The sequence below is a fragment of the Saccostrea cucullata genome, unplaced genomic scaffold (assembly GCF_032062105.1).
Source record: "Saccostrea cucullata isolate Sc308-1 unplaced genomic scaffold, CSIRO_AGI_Scuc_v1 ctg1380, whole genome shotgun sequence".
Classification (NCBI taxonomy): domain Eukaryota; kingdom Metazoa; phylum Mollusca; class Bivalvia; order Ostreida; family Ostreidae; genus Saccostrea; species Saccostrea cuccullata.
In genome coordinates this window covers 23847-42675 of record NW_026928293.1, presented here as the reverse complement: position 1 = coordinate 42675, position 18829 = coordinate 23847, and the positions used below count along the sequence as shown (strand labels likewise).

At 33.5% G+C, this 18829-nt stretch overlaps 2 protein-coding genes across 6 annotated transcripts in view; both read left to right on the top strand.

The window, feature by feature from the left end:
• The window catches only part of LOC134277070 (pericentriolar material 1 protein-like), a 28486-nt gene extending 21767 nt beyond the window's left edge, over nt 1-6719 (top strand). For all 4 annotated transcript variants that reach the window (XM_062759339.1, XM_062759337.1, XM_062759338.1 and 1 more), the window contains 11 exons: nt 484-585; nt 792-986; nt 1563-1733; nt 1983-2218; nt 2476-2614; nt 2903-3055; nt 3166-3299; nt 3586-3856; nt 4035-4097; nt 4184-4330; nt 5541-6719. In XM_062759339.1, the coding sequence (XP_062615323.1) occupies nt 484-585; nt 792-986; nt 1563-1733; nt 1983-2218; nt 2476-2614; nt 2903-3055; nt 3166-3299; nt 3586-3856; nt 4035-4097; nt 4184-4315 (1596 nt within the window). In that variant the 3' untranslated portion in view covers nt 4316-4330; nt 5541-6719. The remainder of the gene's footprint in view (nt 1-483; nt 586-791; nt 987-1562; nt 1734-1982; nt 2219-2475; nt 2615-2902; nt 3056-3165; nt 3300-3585; nt 3857-4034; nt 4098-4183; nt 4331-5540) is intronic.
• A 1761-nt stretch (nt 6720-8480) lies between these two features.
• On the top strand, nt 8481-18829 carry LOC134277069 (uncharacterized). 2 transcript variants are annotated; one of them, XM_062759335.1, is made up of 12 exons: nt 8481-8635; nt 10494-10559; nt 10971-11037; nt 11858-11964; nt 12155-12264; nt 12436-12522; nt 12813-12917; nt 13162-13242; nt 14214-14357; nt 14600-14791; nt 15148-15343; nt 16644-18829. In XM_062759335.1, exons 1-12 carry the CDS (start codon nt 8527-8529, stop codon nt 18206-18208), a joined length of 2829 nt encoding a protein of 942 aa, XP_062615319.1. In that variant the 5' UTR covers nt 8481-8526; the 3' UTR covers nt 18209-18829. The 2 variants fall into 2 exon arrangements, with proteins under 2 accessions (XP_062615319.1, XP_062615318.1); XM_062759334.1 differs by having other exon boundaries at nt 11858-11988.

Sequence of the window (18829 nt, the reverse complement as noted above, 5' to 3'; positions counted from 1 at the left end):
TGTAAGACGATAAAACGATAAAAAAAATATTGTCAATATTTTGCCAATAAGATTTTTTGAGCGGGGGGTATTTTAATGAGGCGGGCGGCAATTCCAAACAAACTATAATTTTATTTTGGCCTAATGGACTTGCTTCAGATGCTGAATTCGACACACATTTTCCAGATAATGGACCTCGTAAAAGTTATGGGTGCAGGTCTATTACCAAGAAACTTTAAGACTTATATAAACCAAACTTGCACAAATGATGCATCAAGGGATAAAACTCTCAAACTTGCTTCAGATGCTGGATTTTAATTACGTTTTAATGATGAAGTACTAGTTTGAAGTTTTTCCAAAGTATCAAATCAAAATTGCATAAATTTTGCATTTTTTGGATGTACACTTTTTGTTGGTTAATTGTGTGACTTTGCCTTACTTAAAGACAACATTCGTTGAGGTGAGCTCTGTAATCTCTGATTACCTATGTTTTTTGCTTTACAGCCCCCTCCTCCCTGGATGAATGCCCAGTCTCTGTATAACTACACTGCCTCAGAACTTACTCCCAGTGAAAGCCTGATGACTGAGGAAGAAGAGGAAGTAGGGGTCAGTATTATATGACTGATAGAATATTTCTTGTATCATGTTGCATTTTCATACACTGGTAAGCTGTAAAGCTTAACGTAATAAATAAAAAAGAATGTCAGCATTTCCCAGCTGATATTCATGAATGCAATGAAGAACACTGTATGTGAAGTTTGAGCTATTGTACTTTATTTCCCTCTTATATTGTATAATACTTATTTCAACAGGCTAAAGCAAAAACTGGACTACCCTCAAGAAATAGTCAGTCTACTTTAAATAGAGGCCAATCCCTGCAGAACAATCCCTTTGATTATGAGGAGAATGCTGACAATGACAGCTCCCTGTCTACCCCCTCCAACAGTTACTGGGATAGTCCCTTTAATCAGGATTATCTGGGGGACACTGTCATCAATCTAGACAAGGTAAAAATCAATTTTAATCATTTTGAATTGTTTGTGGGAATTGCAGTTTCAGTACCCAGATTTTTCAAATACTTTTTTGGATCTATTTTTGAGTTTAACAGCTTGTTGACTTGAATAAGTATACTGTAGACGTACTTTTTTCCACGGGGTCATAAATTCGTGGAATCTCAATTTCTGTTTAATCCGCGTGTAGAAAATTACGCACATTTCCTAGACTGTCACTATATGCCTTACTTTTACATTAGGAACGCTTGGACAAATTTTCGCGGAAAATTTGTGACCGTGTACATAGCATAAATTAATACCACGCGGAAAAAAGTTTCTACAGTACTTTTTCCACATTTGAAAATGTTAAATATACCCACCATTGTCAGATTTTTTCTCATTACATGTAGTTGAACAGCATAATTTTTAGACAGAAATTGCAAGCCCTTAAGATTAACTGTTTGGTTTTGCTTTCATGAACCTGGTACATGAACCAAAAATTGATGTGTGAAAATGATTTATAAAGAAAAACAACAATAAGATTGGTAAATAATGATAGTAAAGAGTAAGAACTATAAATGTATTTTTCAGGCCCTGGCAAGAATGAGGGAGTATGACAGGAAGATAGCTGAGGGTGAGGCCAATGCCAGAGCCCTGACCCAGCAGAGAGAACAGAGGGAGCAGGCCCTGATGAGGGGAGCAGAACCAGCCAGTAGTTCAGCTGTAGATCAAGGCAGTGAGAGCTCATTCTCCTCTATGTCGGTATGTGTTAATTAAATGTGTAGTATCTCAAAGATCAAGAAATACTTGTGGGCTAAGTGTTGGTAAACTAATACATGTTAAACTTAAGTGTCAGAAAAACAATTATTTTGTATCTCATATATGATATGCAATATTTTTGATAAATGGACTATAAAATGGAAAGCTCTGAATTAAAAGTTGTTTAGGGGCAAAACATAAAAATTGTCTTGGGTTTTAATCAAAATTCCAATGGGATTATTTCCTTATTAGTATCCAAAGATAGACACTCAGCAGTTAGATCATCAGATAAAAGGCATCATGAAGGAGGTGATCCCAGTGATCAAGGAGAATATGGACAGTGTGTGTTCTACTCAGCTCCTGGCTTACATCAAACGATTAGTTCTCTCCCTGGCCAGACAAGGGGAGGATACTCAGTACTCCAGATTCTTCAGCAATCAGATGTCCTCTACACTACAAGACACGCTGGCTAAGTACGAGGGCAGAAAGTAAGTGGCTATGTTCTTATCACGTTTTAAATTGTCACTTTCCATAAACAATATTTTGTTGTTCTCAACTTCAAAGTGATATAGTATTTCTCTTTGCTGCTAATGTGGATTTTGAGAGTTTGTGATTTGTTGATATTAAATAAGTGCAATACATGACCACAAAGACTCTGCAAAACACTTTTTAAACGTTCCATTTCAAGAAAGGTTATAAGTGTTGATTATTGCTTTATGTACAAGAGTTGAATTATTTCTAATAGGATGAGACAATGTGGTGAGGATTTGTTGGTGGACATGTCAGAAGCTCTGTTTAATGAGCTGGCTTTCTTCAAGCTAATGGAGGGACTGGGAGAACCAGCCTCCTACTCAGCTGACGAGTACTGCTCAGCTGCCACACAGGTCAGTCTCAGTAATTCATAGCTATAGCGAACAAACTCGTAATAAATTGACTCTTACAGTTAAGTGATTGTTCTTCTCCATGGCTGTAAAATTTATTATGAACTTAAAAGATATGACAAATTATGTTTTTAACAGAGCAAAATTGTCAGTTCTGTGCTCTTCATTTTGAGAATGTTTAAATGTATTTAATAATTAGATAAAATCTGTAAAAATATTTCAAACATGCACTGCATATGTTAATGAAAGCACAGTTGAGTGACTTGTACTTAAATTTTCCTTGATCTGTAGACTCCAGGCTTTGATGATGATGACACTGGGTTAGAACAGCCAGGTAAGACAGATGAGTCGGACACGACAGAGACGGTGACGGACGAGGACGGAGAGACCCTCAACTCCTCAGTCAGGGTCAACGACAAAGAGGAAGAGGAAAACCTTGGAAAGGTACCGGATACTAACCTTCTCTGTAAATAGCCTACTTCAAACAATCGAACATTTGGGTGAAATCAGTGATTTTTAAACAGATATTGCAGTATTATTTGCATCTTTTGTAGGCAAGAGATGATGCACTGGCCAATGAAGTACTTATCCAGGACTCGGAGGATAAAGATGATGACAGTGAATTTCCTTATAAGACATCTCCAGTACAGATAGAATTAGCTCCCAGTGAGACCAAACCTTTCACCAGGTATGTATTGTTTTTAATGTCTGTTTCATACATTAAATTGTTGGGTAAAATTCATGTTAATTTCAAAAATGTATATATTATAAACAAAAGATGAACCATATGCACATTTAAAAAGATTTCATGTGTAAAAAAAAATATTAAATTAAAAGATTGATTTAAGAATACTTTTCTCAGGATATATGTATAAATGTATGTATGTAACTTGGCAAAAAAGTAATTAGACATATTAATTTATTTCAATAAAATAGACTTTTTCCCTTAAAGCTATTTTTTTTAATCCTTGTAGGATCGGAAGCGATGAAGACGATGAGGATGCTGATGAGTCTCAGAGTGCTGATGATCCCTCTGATACAGCAGTGTCACACCTGATGGAGTGTTCTATGGAGGGAGACGGAACAGTGGACGAGGATTACGTTCCGGACGAAAACGACGAGGACCAGGGGGCACGCAGTGATTCTACTTCTCCCCAGAAAGACACGCCCACTCCCGAAAAAGCCACACCCACCAAAGATAGCCCTGCCAAGGAACCTACTTCAAATGTTCAGGTCAATGGACATGTAAGGAAAACAATTTTTATAATTTCCAAAAATAAATATCTCTGTATTTCTTGAAGAAATAGATGAGTATGAACACTGCAAACCAATGAAGAATTTGTCAATTTTGTATCATAAAGAATATTGGGCCAAATTGTTGCTTTGCTTAAAAAAGACTTTATTCTGTAAATTCTTTTGACAGATGGAAGAGGAAAATGAGATCACAGTAGAAGATTTACCAACAGGAAATCTGAACGTCTCAAAAGTAAATAGATCATTTCAATCATTTTTGGTGACATTTATAGAAAAGACAAACATAAATGAAGACTGTCCTTATTTTGTAATTTATAGGAACAAATAGAGAACAAAATGAATGAAGAACAACAGAGTAATGGAGATGTCAATGCAATTTTATCCACCATGGATGGGAAGGAGGAGCTAGCTGGTGATGGACAGTTCCTCAAGGAACCTCCCACTGCTTAGTGTGGTCTTGGCTGGGTTGGTAGGATTTAACATACACTTGTATTGAAGTAATTTTATTGGGATTTTTTTGGTTTATTCAGAATCACTTCAATTAAATATCTTTGATTCAGATACCCTTTTTTCAGTCTGAAATTCTCAAATTAAATTTACTAGAATAAGGCTATTGAATTTAAAAAGCCACGGTACAAATACAGTATATCATGGTGCATAAATGTTCTCTTAGATGCTTATGTAACTTTATATACTGTATCCAGGGAAATTTTCTCCCGTATAGCCCTACCCTCATTTAGGCAAATTTAAAACAGGGTGAATTGAAAGAATAAACAGGGCAAAATTGTTTGCAAATGTGAAAGGGTGAAAATAACCCTGTATACAGGACATGTATGAGTAAAATTTGGTATTTTAACATTCATTTGGCTGGACTGGGGATTAGCTGTCTCATTAACCTCAGAGGGAGCCTGGGCTTTGCTTACAAGTCCGTAGAATTAGACAGTGTAGTCTAAGTATGGGTTTCAAAGATCTACATGTAAATTTCTTACAATCAATGTCAAGATTCTAATAGTTGTCCTTACATTTGCTGAGAGAAAAGGCCTAGTTGAGCATAAAATTACAAATACACCAGGCAAATATTGCTTTAAGGACTGTGAACATACCTTGAGATAACCAGGGCAGTTAAAGCAATATGAGCTACAAGTTTGATGTCGAAAGTTTTTGTTGCAATATTGTATTAATTAACTATTAATTTATATGACAGAAAAAAGAACATTTAGGATCTTTTCTTTATATTTCAGACAGAAGAACTATTTATGTGCTTTGATTGAAGCAAAATTTCATTATTGTCGTCCTGTACAATATTGATTTCTTATAATACTCTACATTCCTTTGTAGAAATCTTTCTTCTGAATAAAAAAATAATCTTTATATCCATTCAATTAAACATAATGGTTTAAATTACATACAGGTTTATCATAATAGCATATTTTAACAGCAAAATTAATTTCTCCAAAATGCAGCTCATATTGCTTTAAAATTACCGAGATGAGATCAAAATATTCAAGTTTTTTTCAGACTATTTTTATAGTAAATACTGTCAGGACTCGGGACAAAGGTTGTCATTTGAAGTTCAGTTCTTGAGTACAAAAATTAACCTGTAAATGTTACAAGTGATGATGAATGTTATTTGTCTTTTAAAGGTTTCAGTTTTTTCTTTAAAATATTTTTGTAGGTGGCCATTGTTCAACGATAGAGGTAGTTCTGCCAAAGAAGCTTTTCTGATAGAAATAAAAATGCACACTTTGTGCAAGGAATGTTAAATGTTTAAGGAAATTGTTACTTTGTTAATTCTATTTAAGACTTGATATAATTGACAATTGATGTCAAATAAATTAATTGTTTCATTGTGTTTTTATTAAAATGCTAGTTGAGATACCATTGTATCCTCTGTCCTGATACTTTATATACTTTTTCTTCTGTTGTAAACTCATATTAAAAATTTGACAATGCCAACATTCAGTTAATAAAACTTAATAAAACAAGACTTTAGTCTAAATGAGCATGTACCTTCATAAATTTTATTAATGTTTCTTTCTATCAAAGACCAAGTGTGTGCAATTTATAGTTTATAAGCACATTGACACATGAATTCATCGTTTTCGGCTTTTCAATCATATACATGGAAAATACAGGGTTTGAAATGTAACATTTATTGTGCACAGTGAACATTTCATCTTAAAACATGCTATGATAACCACACTGGCATTGGTATATTTGTTTATGAATGGGACCAAGAAATACTGTTTATGTAATACGGGGGAGGTGATGTCAAAATGAGCAATTGTGTATCTAAATATCATTGGTCACCTGTACATCTTTAATGAATTTTTTCACAGTTTGTAAATATACTGTATATGTGAGAATGAAATAATTTTCTGTTGAAATTAAATAAAAACAAAATTTTTATCAAATTGTATATCAAAATAATGTTTGTTGTTCGTATAGTAAATTACCTGTCAATTTTATCAAAATTTACCATGTGATACTTGTGCATATTACATGCATTAGATGTAGAATCTCAATATTAATTCGTTAAGATCTGTAATTATTTGCTGATGTTATACAATATCTGTGAAGGAGAACCAACACATTCCATTATTTTGTTGTGATATTATATCTGACACATCATCTAGGTCATCCGTCCACAAAATGTTCACTCTTTAAAATATTTTTACTGAATTACAATCAGAGGCTATATCGTATCAAGTTGCAAAATGTTTATTTTGTTCCGTATTGTATATTTCTTTGTGTGTGTGTTTTTTTTTTTAAAGTTGTGCTACTTAAGATTATAGGGTTGTCATTTGTTAATAACTTGGATAGGTATAAATTAAATAAAATTGTCAGAATTCTCTGTGTGTATTATGTTCTATATTTCATGTATTACAGAGAAAGCAATTTAAACTTCAAAGCACTAAAGCCAGCCTGGTAAGCACTTGCATAGTTACAAAATTTTCTTTAAAAAGAAAAGGGATACCTTATTATGCCTCAAGCAAAAGAAGTGGAGGGGGGATATATAAGAGTCACCTTGACTGTCTGTCTGAGCAAAGGTGTCTGCATGTCCATTTTCTTACAAAAGAACATAAATTCTACTACTTCACACTAAAAATTTTTATAACTTGTATCTTGTCCGTATTTTTCTTATGGATATCTTGTTGAGTTCCAATTTTGCACAAAGACTTATGACCTGACCTGATGATTTCCGAAGACCTTGGCCGAAGGTCATTTGTTCAAGGTCACTAAAAGAAAAAGTTCATTCAGTAATTGATGAAAATGAGTCAGTTTTGTTTATTTTTAGGTATGTACATATACAAAATGAACTTTTATTTTCTGAGAAAAAAAATATGACACTGTTGACTGAAAAAAGAGAAGTTTTGGTTATTTTATGAGCTTAATTTAAGTTTGTGGGTTACTGAGAAAAAAAATATGACACTGTTGATATCTGAAAAAAGAGAAGTTTTGGTTATTTTATGAGCTTAAGTTTTTTATGTTAAAAGGCTAGCTACACCTGTTTAAGGGTTATGACCAAGGTTAACATTTTATAAGATAGGACAAACTCTGGGTCAAGGTCAAAAGGTCAAGGTTGTTGGTTTTTAAAGAAAGGCCTTGTCTCAAAGATTACATATGGAAAGTATGAAAGCGCTGGCCCTTACAGTTCAAAAGTTATTGCCAAGGTTCAAGTCTATAAAAAGTACGTCAAACTCTAAGGTCAAGGTAAAAGGGTCAAGATTCTTGATATCAAGTGAAAGGTCTTCTCACAAGGATTACACATGTTTTTTTGTTCTATAGTTATGGCCAAGGTTAAAGTTTGTAAAAAGTAGGTCAAACTCCAAGGTCAAAGGGTCAAGGTTGTTGATATCAAATGAAAGGTCTTGTCACAAGGATTAAATTTGTGAAGTATGAATGCCCTAGTCATATCCCTCCAAAAATTATGGTAAAGGTTGTATGTTTAAAAGGTTTTAAAGGGTCACAAGATTATATATGTGAAGTATGAAAGCCCTAGCACTTATTGTTTAAAAGTTATAGCCAAGGTTCAAGTTTTTTCATAGGTACTGACATCTCCAAGGTCAAAAGGTTAAGGTTGTTGGTATCCAATGAAAGGTCTTTTAAATTTTTTAGTAAAAGTGGATCAAACTCCAAGGTCAAAAGGTCAAATTTGGTGCTACCCAAATAAAGGTCTTGTCACAAGGAATACACATGTGAAATATGAATGTCATAGCACTCCACTAAATCAAAAGTTATAGGCAACTTTAAAGTTTTTGCAGACAAAGAGACATACAGACAGACGGACGGACACGACAAAAACTACTTCATTTACGGGGGCATAAAAATATGTTGACTTACCCCCCCCCCCCCCATTAGATTAATCTGTGTCTCGGGGTAAGTCCTCACTACAAAGTTGATCTGCAGTCATATATCATTTTAAATCCCCATGATGCTTCCTGCGCAGAGAAAAATATCTTAATATGATACCATACGCTAGTTATGGTGGAAGCTACTTCAAGCTAGGCTTTCAATGTTACCCGGAAAATGATCGTTATGATTTAACTTTTACTGTGCGAACACTGTTTCCGGTATTGTTTCTGCTGCCGAACTCTGCATTGAGTGTTTTATTTTTGATAACGCTGCATGAACCAGGCGTTGCTCATTGATAATTATACATGGAGCATATTGGAAAACAAGTGAAGGTTATCCTAAAAGATGGCTCTCAGTTTGAAGGCTTTGTCCACTCTATGAACATAGACACTGGCAAACTTGCACTGCACAAAGGTACTTTTTTCACTTTCTTACCTACTTCATAAATCAGTAGATTCAGTAACAATTCAGTAATCTTTTAGTTTTACAAAAAATATTGTTTCTGTGAATATTTTTTTTTAAAAAATTCTTACAATGCATTTACACCGGTCTATTGCATCTATTTTTTATCAAATGAATGGCATTTGCATTTTTAGAATCTTTGTTTGGTTCTAAAAAAATGTTTCGATTTATTCCTTCAGGTTAGATGCATTGATTAACATGTAACATGAAAGAGAAAATAGAACTAGGCCTATATTTAAATTCATGATTACAGATAGAAAAACGTTTTTGAGTGACTGGCATATGATATATCTTCAAATATTTCAACTAAAAGTAAAACTTTTAAGAATGAATCTGCCAGAGTGTACATCTCAAGTTTATTTTTTGACTGTTAGTGTTTCAGAATTGATTATTTTTCAGACATAACCCCTTAGAATAAGTGTTATTTTCCAATGTTTTTACTGAGTGGTAAAAATATGATATTTTGCTGCTGCATGGTCTGTATGATACTGAACCAGAGATGTTTGACTGACCACAATGAAAGTTTTTTTTTGTTTTTCCTAACCATCACTGTCACCTTATATTTAAATCCTCAGCTTCAGCAGGATCATTTAAAAAGAGTCAACAAGAATACAGATGTCAATTTATATGTTGAATCATATCTATGTTATTATAAAAATTAAAAGCTTAATTAATTTTTGTCACAGGTTTTTTTCTGTTGAAATGTTATTTTCCTTAAAACCAATTAAAATTGTTGCCATGGGCTTGAAGACCTTTGGCAAATAGTGTACATGTAATTGTCTAGTCCAACAAAAAAACATGATGCTGGTGAAATCAGTCAATTAATAGCACTTACTTATCATGTTAAGTATATTACTTGTTCCTTTAATAGATTATCAATTGAGTAAACAGGACATACAATAGTCCTTAAGAAACATATTAAGATTATTTGTGATTGAGTGAATAATCCCTCTTATGTGTACTTAATTTCCTTTTCTTATACATTTACAAGAAGATATTGTTATAGAATTAGCTTGAAGACAAACAAAACTGTACCACATCAAAAAGATTCTTGTATTTAGTGTCAAACACTTAAGAGTGAGAGTAAATGATACAAATGAAATGATAGTATTAAATTTATTCAATGATATAAAAAAATGTGAAAACTTGCAGTTAAAAAATTTTAAAAAGTGCATTACATCATGTTTATTCTACAAATCAATTTTAAAATCTTCTCTGGAAATAGAAATATGTGCTCATCATCTGTTTTTAAGAAAATGCCATAGATTTCAGAACTGCAATTTCATAATTAAGAAACAAGGGATTTTTTGATGCAGTACGTAGACAAAACATAATCCAGATTTTATCAACTAGGGATGTGCAATTTTATCAGTATACCGGTATATCGCGATTTTTTTGTTGCGTGATACGTATCAAGATATGGAGACCTAAATAGCGTCATTTAGGTACATATTATAAAGTCCAGAAATTATTCATTTATTTGTTCAATCTTTCAAATTACAATTACAGAAAGTATAAAAAATGTTGTAAAAAGGGAAAAGAACTGCATCTTACCATCCAAACATAATTGATTTTATATACATAAAAATTTCAAGAAAGTAAAATTTTGTTTTTCCCGTATATTTCTTAGAAAAATAATGACTTTTCATATAAAATCATTGTAAAAACTGCTTTTAAAAATATCATGATATTATCATAATATTGTGGGGAAAAATCGTGATATATTGCGATACGAAATTTTTGGCAATACCCATCCCTATTATCAACATTGTTACATTTTTATTCTGTCATAATTTCATGTTTATTTTAGTTACAAATGAAGATGGAAAAAAGCTTCAAGGGATACAGCACTTTTTTAATGATGAAATACAGAATAGTAAGTACTGTAAAATCTCAAATATTCATAGGGTCAGATATTAGAGGTTTGAGGGAAAAATATTGGTTTGTGGGGATTTGATGTCATGGTTGAAAAATGTAAAGTAGTGATCCATTGAAAATTTACATTTCGTGATGGTGATAATTATGTGAATTTCTCCATACCATGAAAAACGAAAATAAAAACCCAACGAAAATTAGTGATTTCACAGTTACTATAATTGCATAGCTTTCATCAGAATCCTCTAAATATTAAATTCTCAACATCATTAAGTACTAGCAAGATAAATTTGAACTGTTTATTTGGATCAGCTGAACTACCCATTCAGCTTTACTTCATGAGGTGTTACATTTTAAATGAAATCATTACCTTCTAGTTTTTAAAAATTTTTCCCCTAAATTTTCTTTTCAGTTTACGCCTTTGAAAAAGAACTACTAGCATCCAGCAAGAATACAGAAGAAAAATTGGTGGATAAAAGGTAGGATAAATAATAATTTAAAGAAATTTATTTTATCAAAGGAGGGTTCTATTATACTGTTTTACCCTTGTGCATCTGTCTATCTGTGTGTGTGTCTGTCCGTAACAAATTTTGGTCGCAGTTTTCTAAGCAACTACTCATTGCTGATGCTTGAAATTTTAACACAATCTTCTGTGAGGCATGCCATATGGTGGGATTCATTTTTGGTCAACTCCGATGACAACTTCCTGCTTATCTGTACATCTGACTGTTTCATACATAACAAATTTTTGTCACAGTTTTCTAAGCAACTACTCATCGCAGATGCTTGAAAATTTAGTATATACTTTGTTAAGGCATGCAGTACAGAGGGATTAATTTTTATATGAATCTGATGTCAACTTCCTATTTATCTGTGCATCTATCCATAACTGAACTTATGTTTATTAAAATGATATTGCATATTCACATCAGAGCCGGGGTAATACTAGTAAGCATTGGCTCACAGACTTCTTGTTTTTTCCCGCTTTTTGTTTATTTGTTACCCTATTTCTAAATTAATAGTCAAAATTGAATTTTGAAGATTGACAAAGGGTTTTTAATTCTAAGGGGTAAGTTTCTAAGCAGGCTGATATTATAGGTAAGAAATTATTGTTTGAAAAATCAAATGCCATTGCTTATCATGTAGTTATTTGTAATTTATAATTTATTTGTATTTTAATGCATATGCAGGGAAAAAATATGTGCATTTAATAATTAACTCCTCTTTAGCCTTAAATATATGGGCTGAAATGAATTGTGATTATTCAATTTAAATATAATATTAAAAATTATTTTGCAGAGAGAGTGGAAGGAAGATGATCCACTCGAAGTATGTACCAGCTCATCTACAGAGAATGCGGGACTTTAACCGCAACTCTGTTTTATTGTCCAACATATCCACTAATGGTGTAGACAATACAGTCAAACAAGGTAATGTTTTAATGGACTCCAGAAACACTATAATGCCAGGAGAATAAATATTTGATTCTTGTTGTTTTAATGTTGACCTCCCTAAATATTAATCATAGATATGTTTGTTTTATTTCTGTTGATCAATCTAAGAAATATATCTTTTTATCTCCATGATTTCTTACAGATAACAAAAGTTCTGATTACGACTCAAGCAGTGACCCTGAGACTCTGGAAGCAGGCACCAATGCTCCTTATGTGGTCATCAATAAAATGGACAGGAAATACCAAGATGCTGTATGATTACTTTTACACATTCTGGTCTTTTTATAGTTAATCAAGCAAGCTTGAAGAATTAATACAAACACAACTTTGTCAAGATAATTGGGTGAAATAACTATGCATGTTCGCACAGTAAAGATAATTTTTTGTATGTTTTATGTATATTTTTGGTTATAATAATTGTAGATTGAAGCAGTCCTGAATTGTGCTGTGGTAGGGTTGGCCATGCAGGGTGTATGTATAGGAAGATCTGGAGAGGTCTGTTGGGTACAGGTAAGTAACTCTATAAATGTCCGAGTGTTATTGGAATTTTTCAGTTTACTGCTCTATGATTTTTTATCAAAGAGATAAACTTTGATAATGTGTAATATATCCATTCCATATGTGTATTTATTTTTTTTTTCAAATGAAAAGAAAGAAAGTACACAACAGTCATTTATAAGTTCATGACCTTTTTCTGCTTTTCAAACTTTGAAAATTATGATTGCCCAGAGAATATTACACAAAGAGTATTTTGAAATAAATACAACACATATAATATTTTTTGATTTGTAATTTTTCAGTTTGCAACTGACAGAAATGTATTTCTGTTTGATGTGCTTGAGCTGTCAGCAAATTGCTTTGAAGAAGGAATTAAAATTATTCTGGAAAATCCTGACATTTTAAAAGTAAGTAGGCATCAGAAAGATTAAGGGGATATATACAAAACAAAAATGCTAAAGTTGGAATGTATTATTTTCTAACCAAGACTTATGAAACATTGTATTTTAAAAGGGTTACATATTTTTCTCATATTACACAACTGTAATAAAAAATGTCACTCATCATATAATTTCCTTGCACAAATATGTACCATCATGTTCATATATTTGCAACTTAAACAAAAATCTTTAGCTTGTCTTTCTGTTACAGGTAACCCATGACTGTCGGTTGATGTCTGATTATCTATTCCACTGTCACAACATCAAGCTTGTCAATGTTTTTGACACACAGGTGAGCGGGAGATTAAAATTATATGGAAAAAGAAACACCTATGGTAAATTTGTTTTCGTAAAGACGATAAAGTACATGACATTACTGGTACCATTTTACTAAGCAAATAAGCATAAAAAATGCTTAATTGAAAGTTATACCAGTAAAGACTTCATTTTATTGCAAGCCACATGTTTCTGAGTTCATTCTAATTCTACAATCAGTTTTACAGAAATAGACTGGAAACAAAAGACTATGACTTGCAATGATATTTCAAAGATTTGATTTTATCCTCAAAGCATTTGAATTGTAAACTATGATAGGAATGTCTGGCACTATGATTATCTTTTAAACGTAAATAGATTAAACTTGGAAAATACATTCAGGTACACAAGAGTTAGCTCTCTTTTATCTCATAAGTGGGGGAAAAGTATTTGAATTCATGAAATGTTTTGCAAGCGTGAATATTTAAAAAGAATGCTCTATACAGGAAGTTTTAAATCTCATGTTTGTTATTTATACCCGCCCCCTTTCTACAAACAAACAAAGTTTCATTTCAAGGTGTTCTGTAAACCACTTTCAATTCTTGAGAACTTTATGCTAGCCAAAGTTTTATCTGTGCATATATTTGTATTCTTCAAATTCATATTGAACAGTAACCAAAATTCTTGAAATTTTGTGTTAAATTTTGTTGGGGAGAAAAGATATAAGGTACCTTGTCCTATTCCAGATTCATTTAAAATTAATTAGTGTTTAAGTTTAAAATCAAAATAAGACTGTAAATAAATAGGATTCAGTATCTGAGTTATACACTGTAGTGTTAAAGTTATGCTTTCATTTTCCTTTATTTTCTTGACTTTTTAGTTCACCTGAGCTGAAAGCTGAAAGGCCAATGGGCCTCAAGGTGTGTCCCCGAAAATATGGCTATTCTTAATGTTTACATCATTGATTAATAATAATCAAACATTCATTGATTTGTGTTTCTATTTAAGGTGGCTGATGTGTTTGTGGATCGCCTATTCAAGAGAGGCGACTGGCCTCGCTTTGTCAAAGGTCTTGCTGATTGTGCACTGAATAACCTTGACCTGGAGCCTGAGCAAGTTTTTGATCTGAAGACCAGGGAGAAGTGTAAAAAGGTGATATCACTTAATGGAAAAGTCGATCTCAAATTGATGTCACATAGTGGAAAAGTCAGTGTCAAGTACAGTAACAAGAAATTAATTGATAGAAAAGGGCTATTTTCTTATGCAAATAAAGAGTCTTTCTTCTAAATCAATAAAATATTGTTCTGAATTGACTACAAGTGTAATTACCATTTCATATGATGCAATATCAAAAAAAATTGCATTTGTGAAAATTAATTTTTTTTTTTGAACAGAGTGATGAGGAGATTTGGGCTACCCGTCCCATCAGTCGACAGCTGTTAGATGCTCTCTATAAAAATGTAGTTCATTTACGGCCACTACGACAGGTCCTCATTGAGAAAATGATGGCAGAATACGTAGCAGGCGTTGATGTTTATCTGTCTCAGGTCCGGGACTCCTCCATGAAAGACGCCAAAATGCACCAGGTTAGCTCCAGAATATAATCATGCATATGCAAATTTTCCCATAATAATGTTACATTTCTTCAATTTGAAGCAGTTTATGAAATGAAATGCAATTTCAAAGGTTTAAGAGAGGAATTTATGTATTTTATCTTGATTTCTATAAGTAGAAAACTTTTAGTAAAGTGTATTCTACATATACATGTACATGTACTTCTTTATGTAGAAAAGAGAAACCTTATTTTTCATGTAAATAAAGATAGCTTGTACAAAAGAATTGGCAAACTACATCTCATAGCTCACTATGTCTATATACAGACTAAATAACAAAGTGTAGGATAAAATCTCATACATTCTATATCTTTTATATCTCTCTGCAGGCCAATCTTCTACCTATGGCATTTCAAGGCCTACGAAAGCTGATGCCTCACTATCACAGTTATCAATGGAATAATAACAGAAAGCTAGATTCTGAGACCTCTAACGTGAAGGGCTTCACAGACAATGTGGTACCTATACGGGACCCCAAAGTTATCATCAGTCATGACTCTATATGGCATCAAGGGCCATATCAGGGTAAGTCTTGAAGATTCTTCACTGCATTCTTAAATAATTTAATTTTAGTTGTAACACATCATTTGATTGGGTAAAAGATTTTATCCATTTTGTATAACATGACTTGCCTACGTCAGATTGAGTTACGTCAAAAGCATATTTCTTTCATACGTTACTTTTAAATAATATGCTATATTTTAAGCCTTTTCAGGAGGAAAAATTGTCTCATTGTCTATGTACTAATACACTGAAATTAAATTATAAGGAATAAAGCTTATTTCAACTAATGTTATATGATATAACATAACTTGGGGCAGTTTATGCTTTTTTTATAAACTGCGAAGCGGTTTATAAAGTGTAAACTGCCCCAAGTTATGTTATATCATATAACAAAATTTGAAATAAGCTTCATTCCTTAATTAAATTCTTATAGCAAAATATGTTACTTTAATTTGTTGTGCATCTAAGATATTTAAAATGGGCGGAAATTTTAATCTTAGTTGTACAAAGCATTTTTGTGCAAAGGGAAATTTAAATTGTCAAATGAAGAACCAAACCCCTAACAAGATAATCAAGGAAAGACAAAAGTAGGGACGGGTCATTACATGTAATCATCATCACATTTTGTCTGTGGTCTGTCTAGATGTATGTCTGTCTTTAAATTTTTCACATTTTCAACTTCTCAAGAACCACTGGGCCAATTTTAACAAAATTTGGTACAAAGCATTTTTGGGCATGGGGAAATCTAAATTGTTAAAAGAAGGGCCAAGCCTCTTATGAGGAGAGATAATCAAGAAAAAACAAAAATAGGAGGGGTCATAAAAAATCTTCTTTTCAAGAACCACTGGGCCAGAAAAGCTGAACCATGGAGCAGTGTAAATTCTAAACTATTCAAATCATGACTCCCAGGGTAGGGTGGGGCCACAATAGGGAAACCAAATTTCACATTGAAATATATAGCTAAAATCTTCTTCACAAGAACCACTCGATGGACCAGAAAAGCTGAATTTTTTTTGAAAGCATCCAGGGTTGGAGTAGAGTCTAAATTGTTCAAATTATGACCCAAAATGGTAGTATGGGGCCTCGATAGGGAATTCATTTTTTTTCACTAAATCTTTTTCTAAAGAACCACTGGGCCAATTCAAATCATGTCTCTTTGGGGGTAGGGTAGAGCCAAACGAAAGTGAGTATTACAAAGGGAAAAGACAGCAGGACCAAAGCTCCCGAAGTGATCAGTGTGGCCCATGGGCCTCTTGTTTATATTCTTTTATATGCTAAAAAGTGATTTATTATTAGTTGATTATACTTTCTTTCACTTCAGGTCAGCATATGTTCAAGCAAGTGGCAAGTCATTTGAAGTTTGTAAATGAAGATGGAACTCCAGTCAATTTGGAAAATCACCAGAAAGAGGGTACTTCTGAAAAGATGGAAAATCAGAGATCTGTTAATACTTCTACCTCATCAGCTATCAGTCCTCATGTCAGCCCAGTCAAGAAAATGGACCAAACCCAACCCCAGAATGTAGGTGTGCCTCTGTCAAATGGTGAAGAAAAGAGAAGCCCAGCATCTCCAATGAAAGGTCTCTCACATATGAAAGAAGTTTTGGAAATGCAGAAAGCGATGAAGGAGTCTGAATTGGAGGAGGTGTCAGCTGGGACATTGATAAGATCCGTTCTGAAGCAGACGGATCCCAAGAAACTGGAACACAAGGAGGAGGATGATGAAGCCTACGCATTCAGACCAGCGGGTGTTATGATACATGCCAAGAAGAATGACAAGACGACGACAAAGAGACAGAGAGAGGTGGATGAGCTGGAGTTAGAGATGGCTCAGTACGTCATGGAGAATCAGAATCTAGAAAATTCAGAGCAGGAGGAACAGGGTTATGATGACTGGGGAGGCACTAGAAAGAACCTTGTTCTTGACACACAGGAAAAGAAGGAGGACACTTTATTGAAGAACTTTCTAGCAATGGCCGCCAAGGCGAATGCAATTAAACAGTCTAACTTTGACCATCAACTAAATTCCGTCCCAACTTATACCAGTCTTGGAGGTTGTACTGTAGTCCCAGATTATGCTGCTGTGAGAAGTCCTCCATCTGTTGTAAGTGATACTCAGGGAAGCCTTTTATCTCCTCAACAAAACATGGAAAACTATTCCACCCAACATGAAAACTTGGTAAGTGATGATAATCACAGTGTGCTAAGTTCTGACACCCTGACACAAGGTAGTATCCCAAGTTCTCATCAGAGATCCACTAGCACAGGTCACCTAACTCAGCACCGGTGTCTGTATCGAGGCCAGATATCCAGGGCTAAATCACCCTCAACCTCCCAGAGTGGGGGGTCAGCTCTCAACACCAGCTTACCATCATCATTTGAACAGTCCATTTCAAATCAGAGATCTATCAGTTTACCTACGACACCTATCAGCAACAGTGAGAGGTCTCAGGAAAATCCTCAGCAAAACGGAACTACAAATGTGTTAAATGGTGCAACACCTTCTATTGCAAATCTTTCCAAACTAGCCTCTATTATTACTAAATCTTCAATGAGATCTACATCATCTGCTGATAGAGAGCATTCTAGAGACTTGACCAATTCCTCAGTGTCATCCACACCTCCTAAACCCACCAGCAGTGTTCAGGAAGCATCCTTTACTAACCATGTTTTATCAGCCGTCCACTCCTCAGAGTCTTCTAGATCCACCACCAGTGTTCAAAAGCCATCCAATAATGACAGTCCACATTCATCATCTGCAGGTATGAATGGGTACACACAGAATTCTGTAAAAAGTCCAGAAAGTGTGAGTGCAGCTCTGTCATCTACAAACAGCAAAATACAGAGACTGAAAATTCTTGCAGACGCCATGAAAAAGCCTCAGTAATGATACCATCATTTTGTTTAAAGCCAGACATGAGTAGATTGATACATCTTTCAACTGAAGTGAATTTATCATAATAGAACATCATTTATAGTAAACAGTACAATATAACAGGTAAACAATGTCAATGTTTTGTACCAATTTCAAAGAAAAATTATTACATGTAATTGATTCTGTAAGAAGTAATGTAAACATTGAATATAAAATCTGGTAATTCTTTTTATCAAATTGATTCACATTCAAATGATTTCTTGTGAAGAACCACACTAATCAAACCAACAAGTCAAACAATTTGCAAATTCTTTCACTTCGGCAAAAATGTCTTCTCTGCTAATGTTTTGTTCCATGGAAATCACAAAATTTTACCTGGTAAAATTACCTCTATCCATGTTTACAGTACTCAATACTGCAAAATCACTAATTTTTGGATGGTCGACTTTCAAAGCTTAGGGAAAAATATTAATTAATTGATAAATGGTTGAAAAAGTGTGGATTTATTTGAATTTTGAATTTTTTTATTTCATGAAGGTAATAAATTTGTTAGCCTTTTCATATCACAAGAAGTATCAAAACAAAGAAAATGATACTTACCCTCCCCTTCCCTCCCCCACCACACACACACAA

Bases quoted from the DNA above. Each gene is read 5' to 3' on its own strand.
- LOC134277069 (XM_062759334.1), top strand. From the start codon at position 8,527: ATGGAGCATATTGGAAAACAAGTGAAGGTTATCCTAAAAGATGGCTCT. The intron at 12,265-12,435 runs GTATGATTACTT...TAATAATTGTAG, and splicing joins ACAGGAAATACCAAGATGCT to ATTGAAGCAGTCCTGAATTG. The intron at 12,523-12,812 runs GTAAGTAACTCT...GTAATTTTTCAG, and splicing joins GAGAGGTCTGTTGGGTACAG to TTTGCAACTGACAGAAATGT.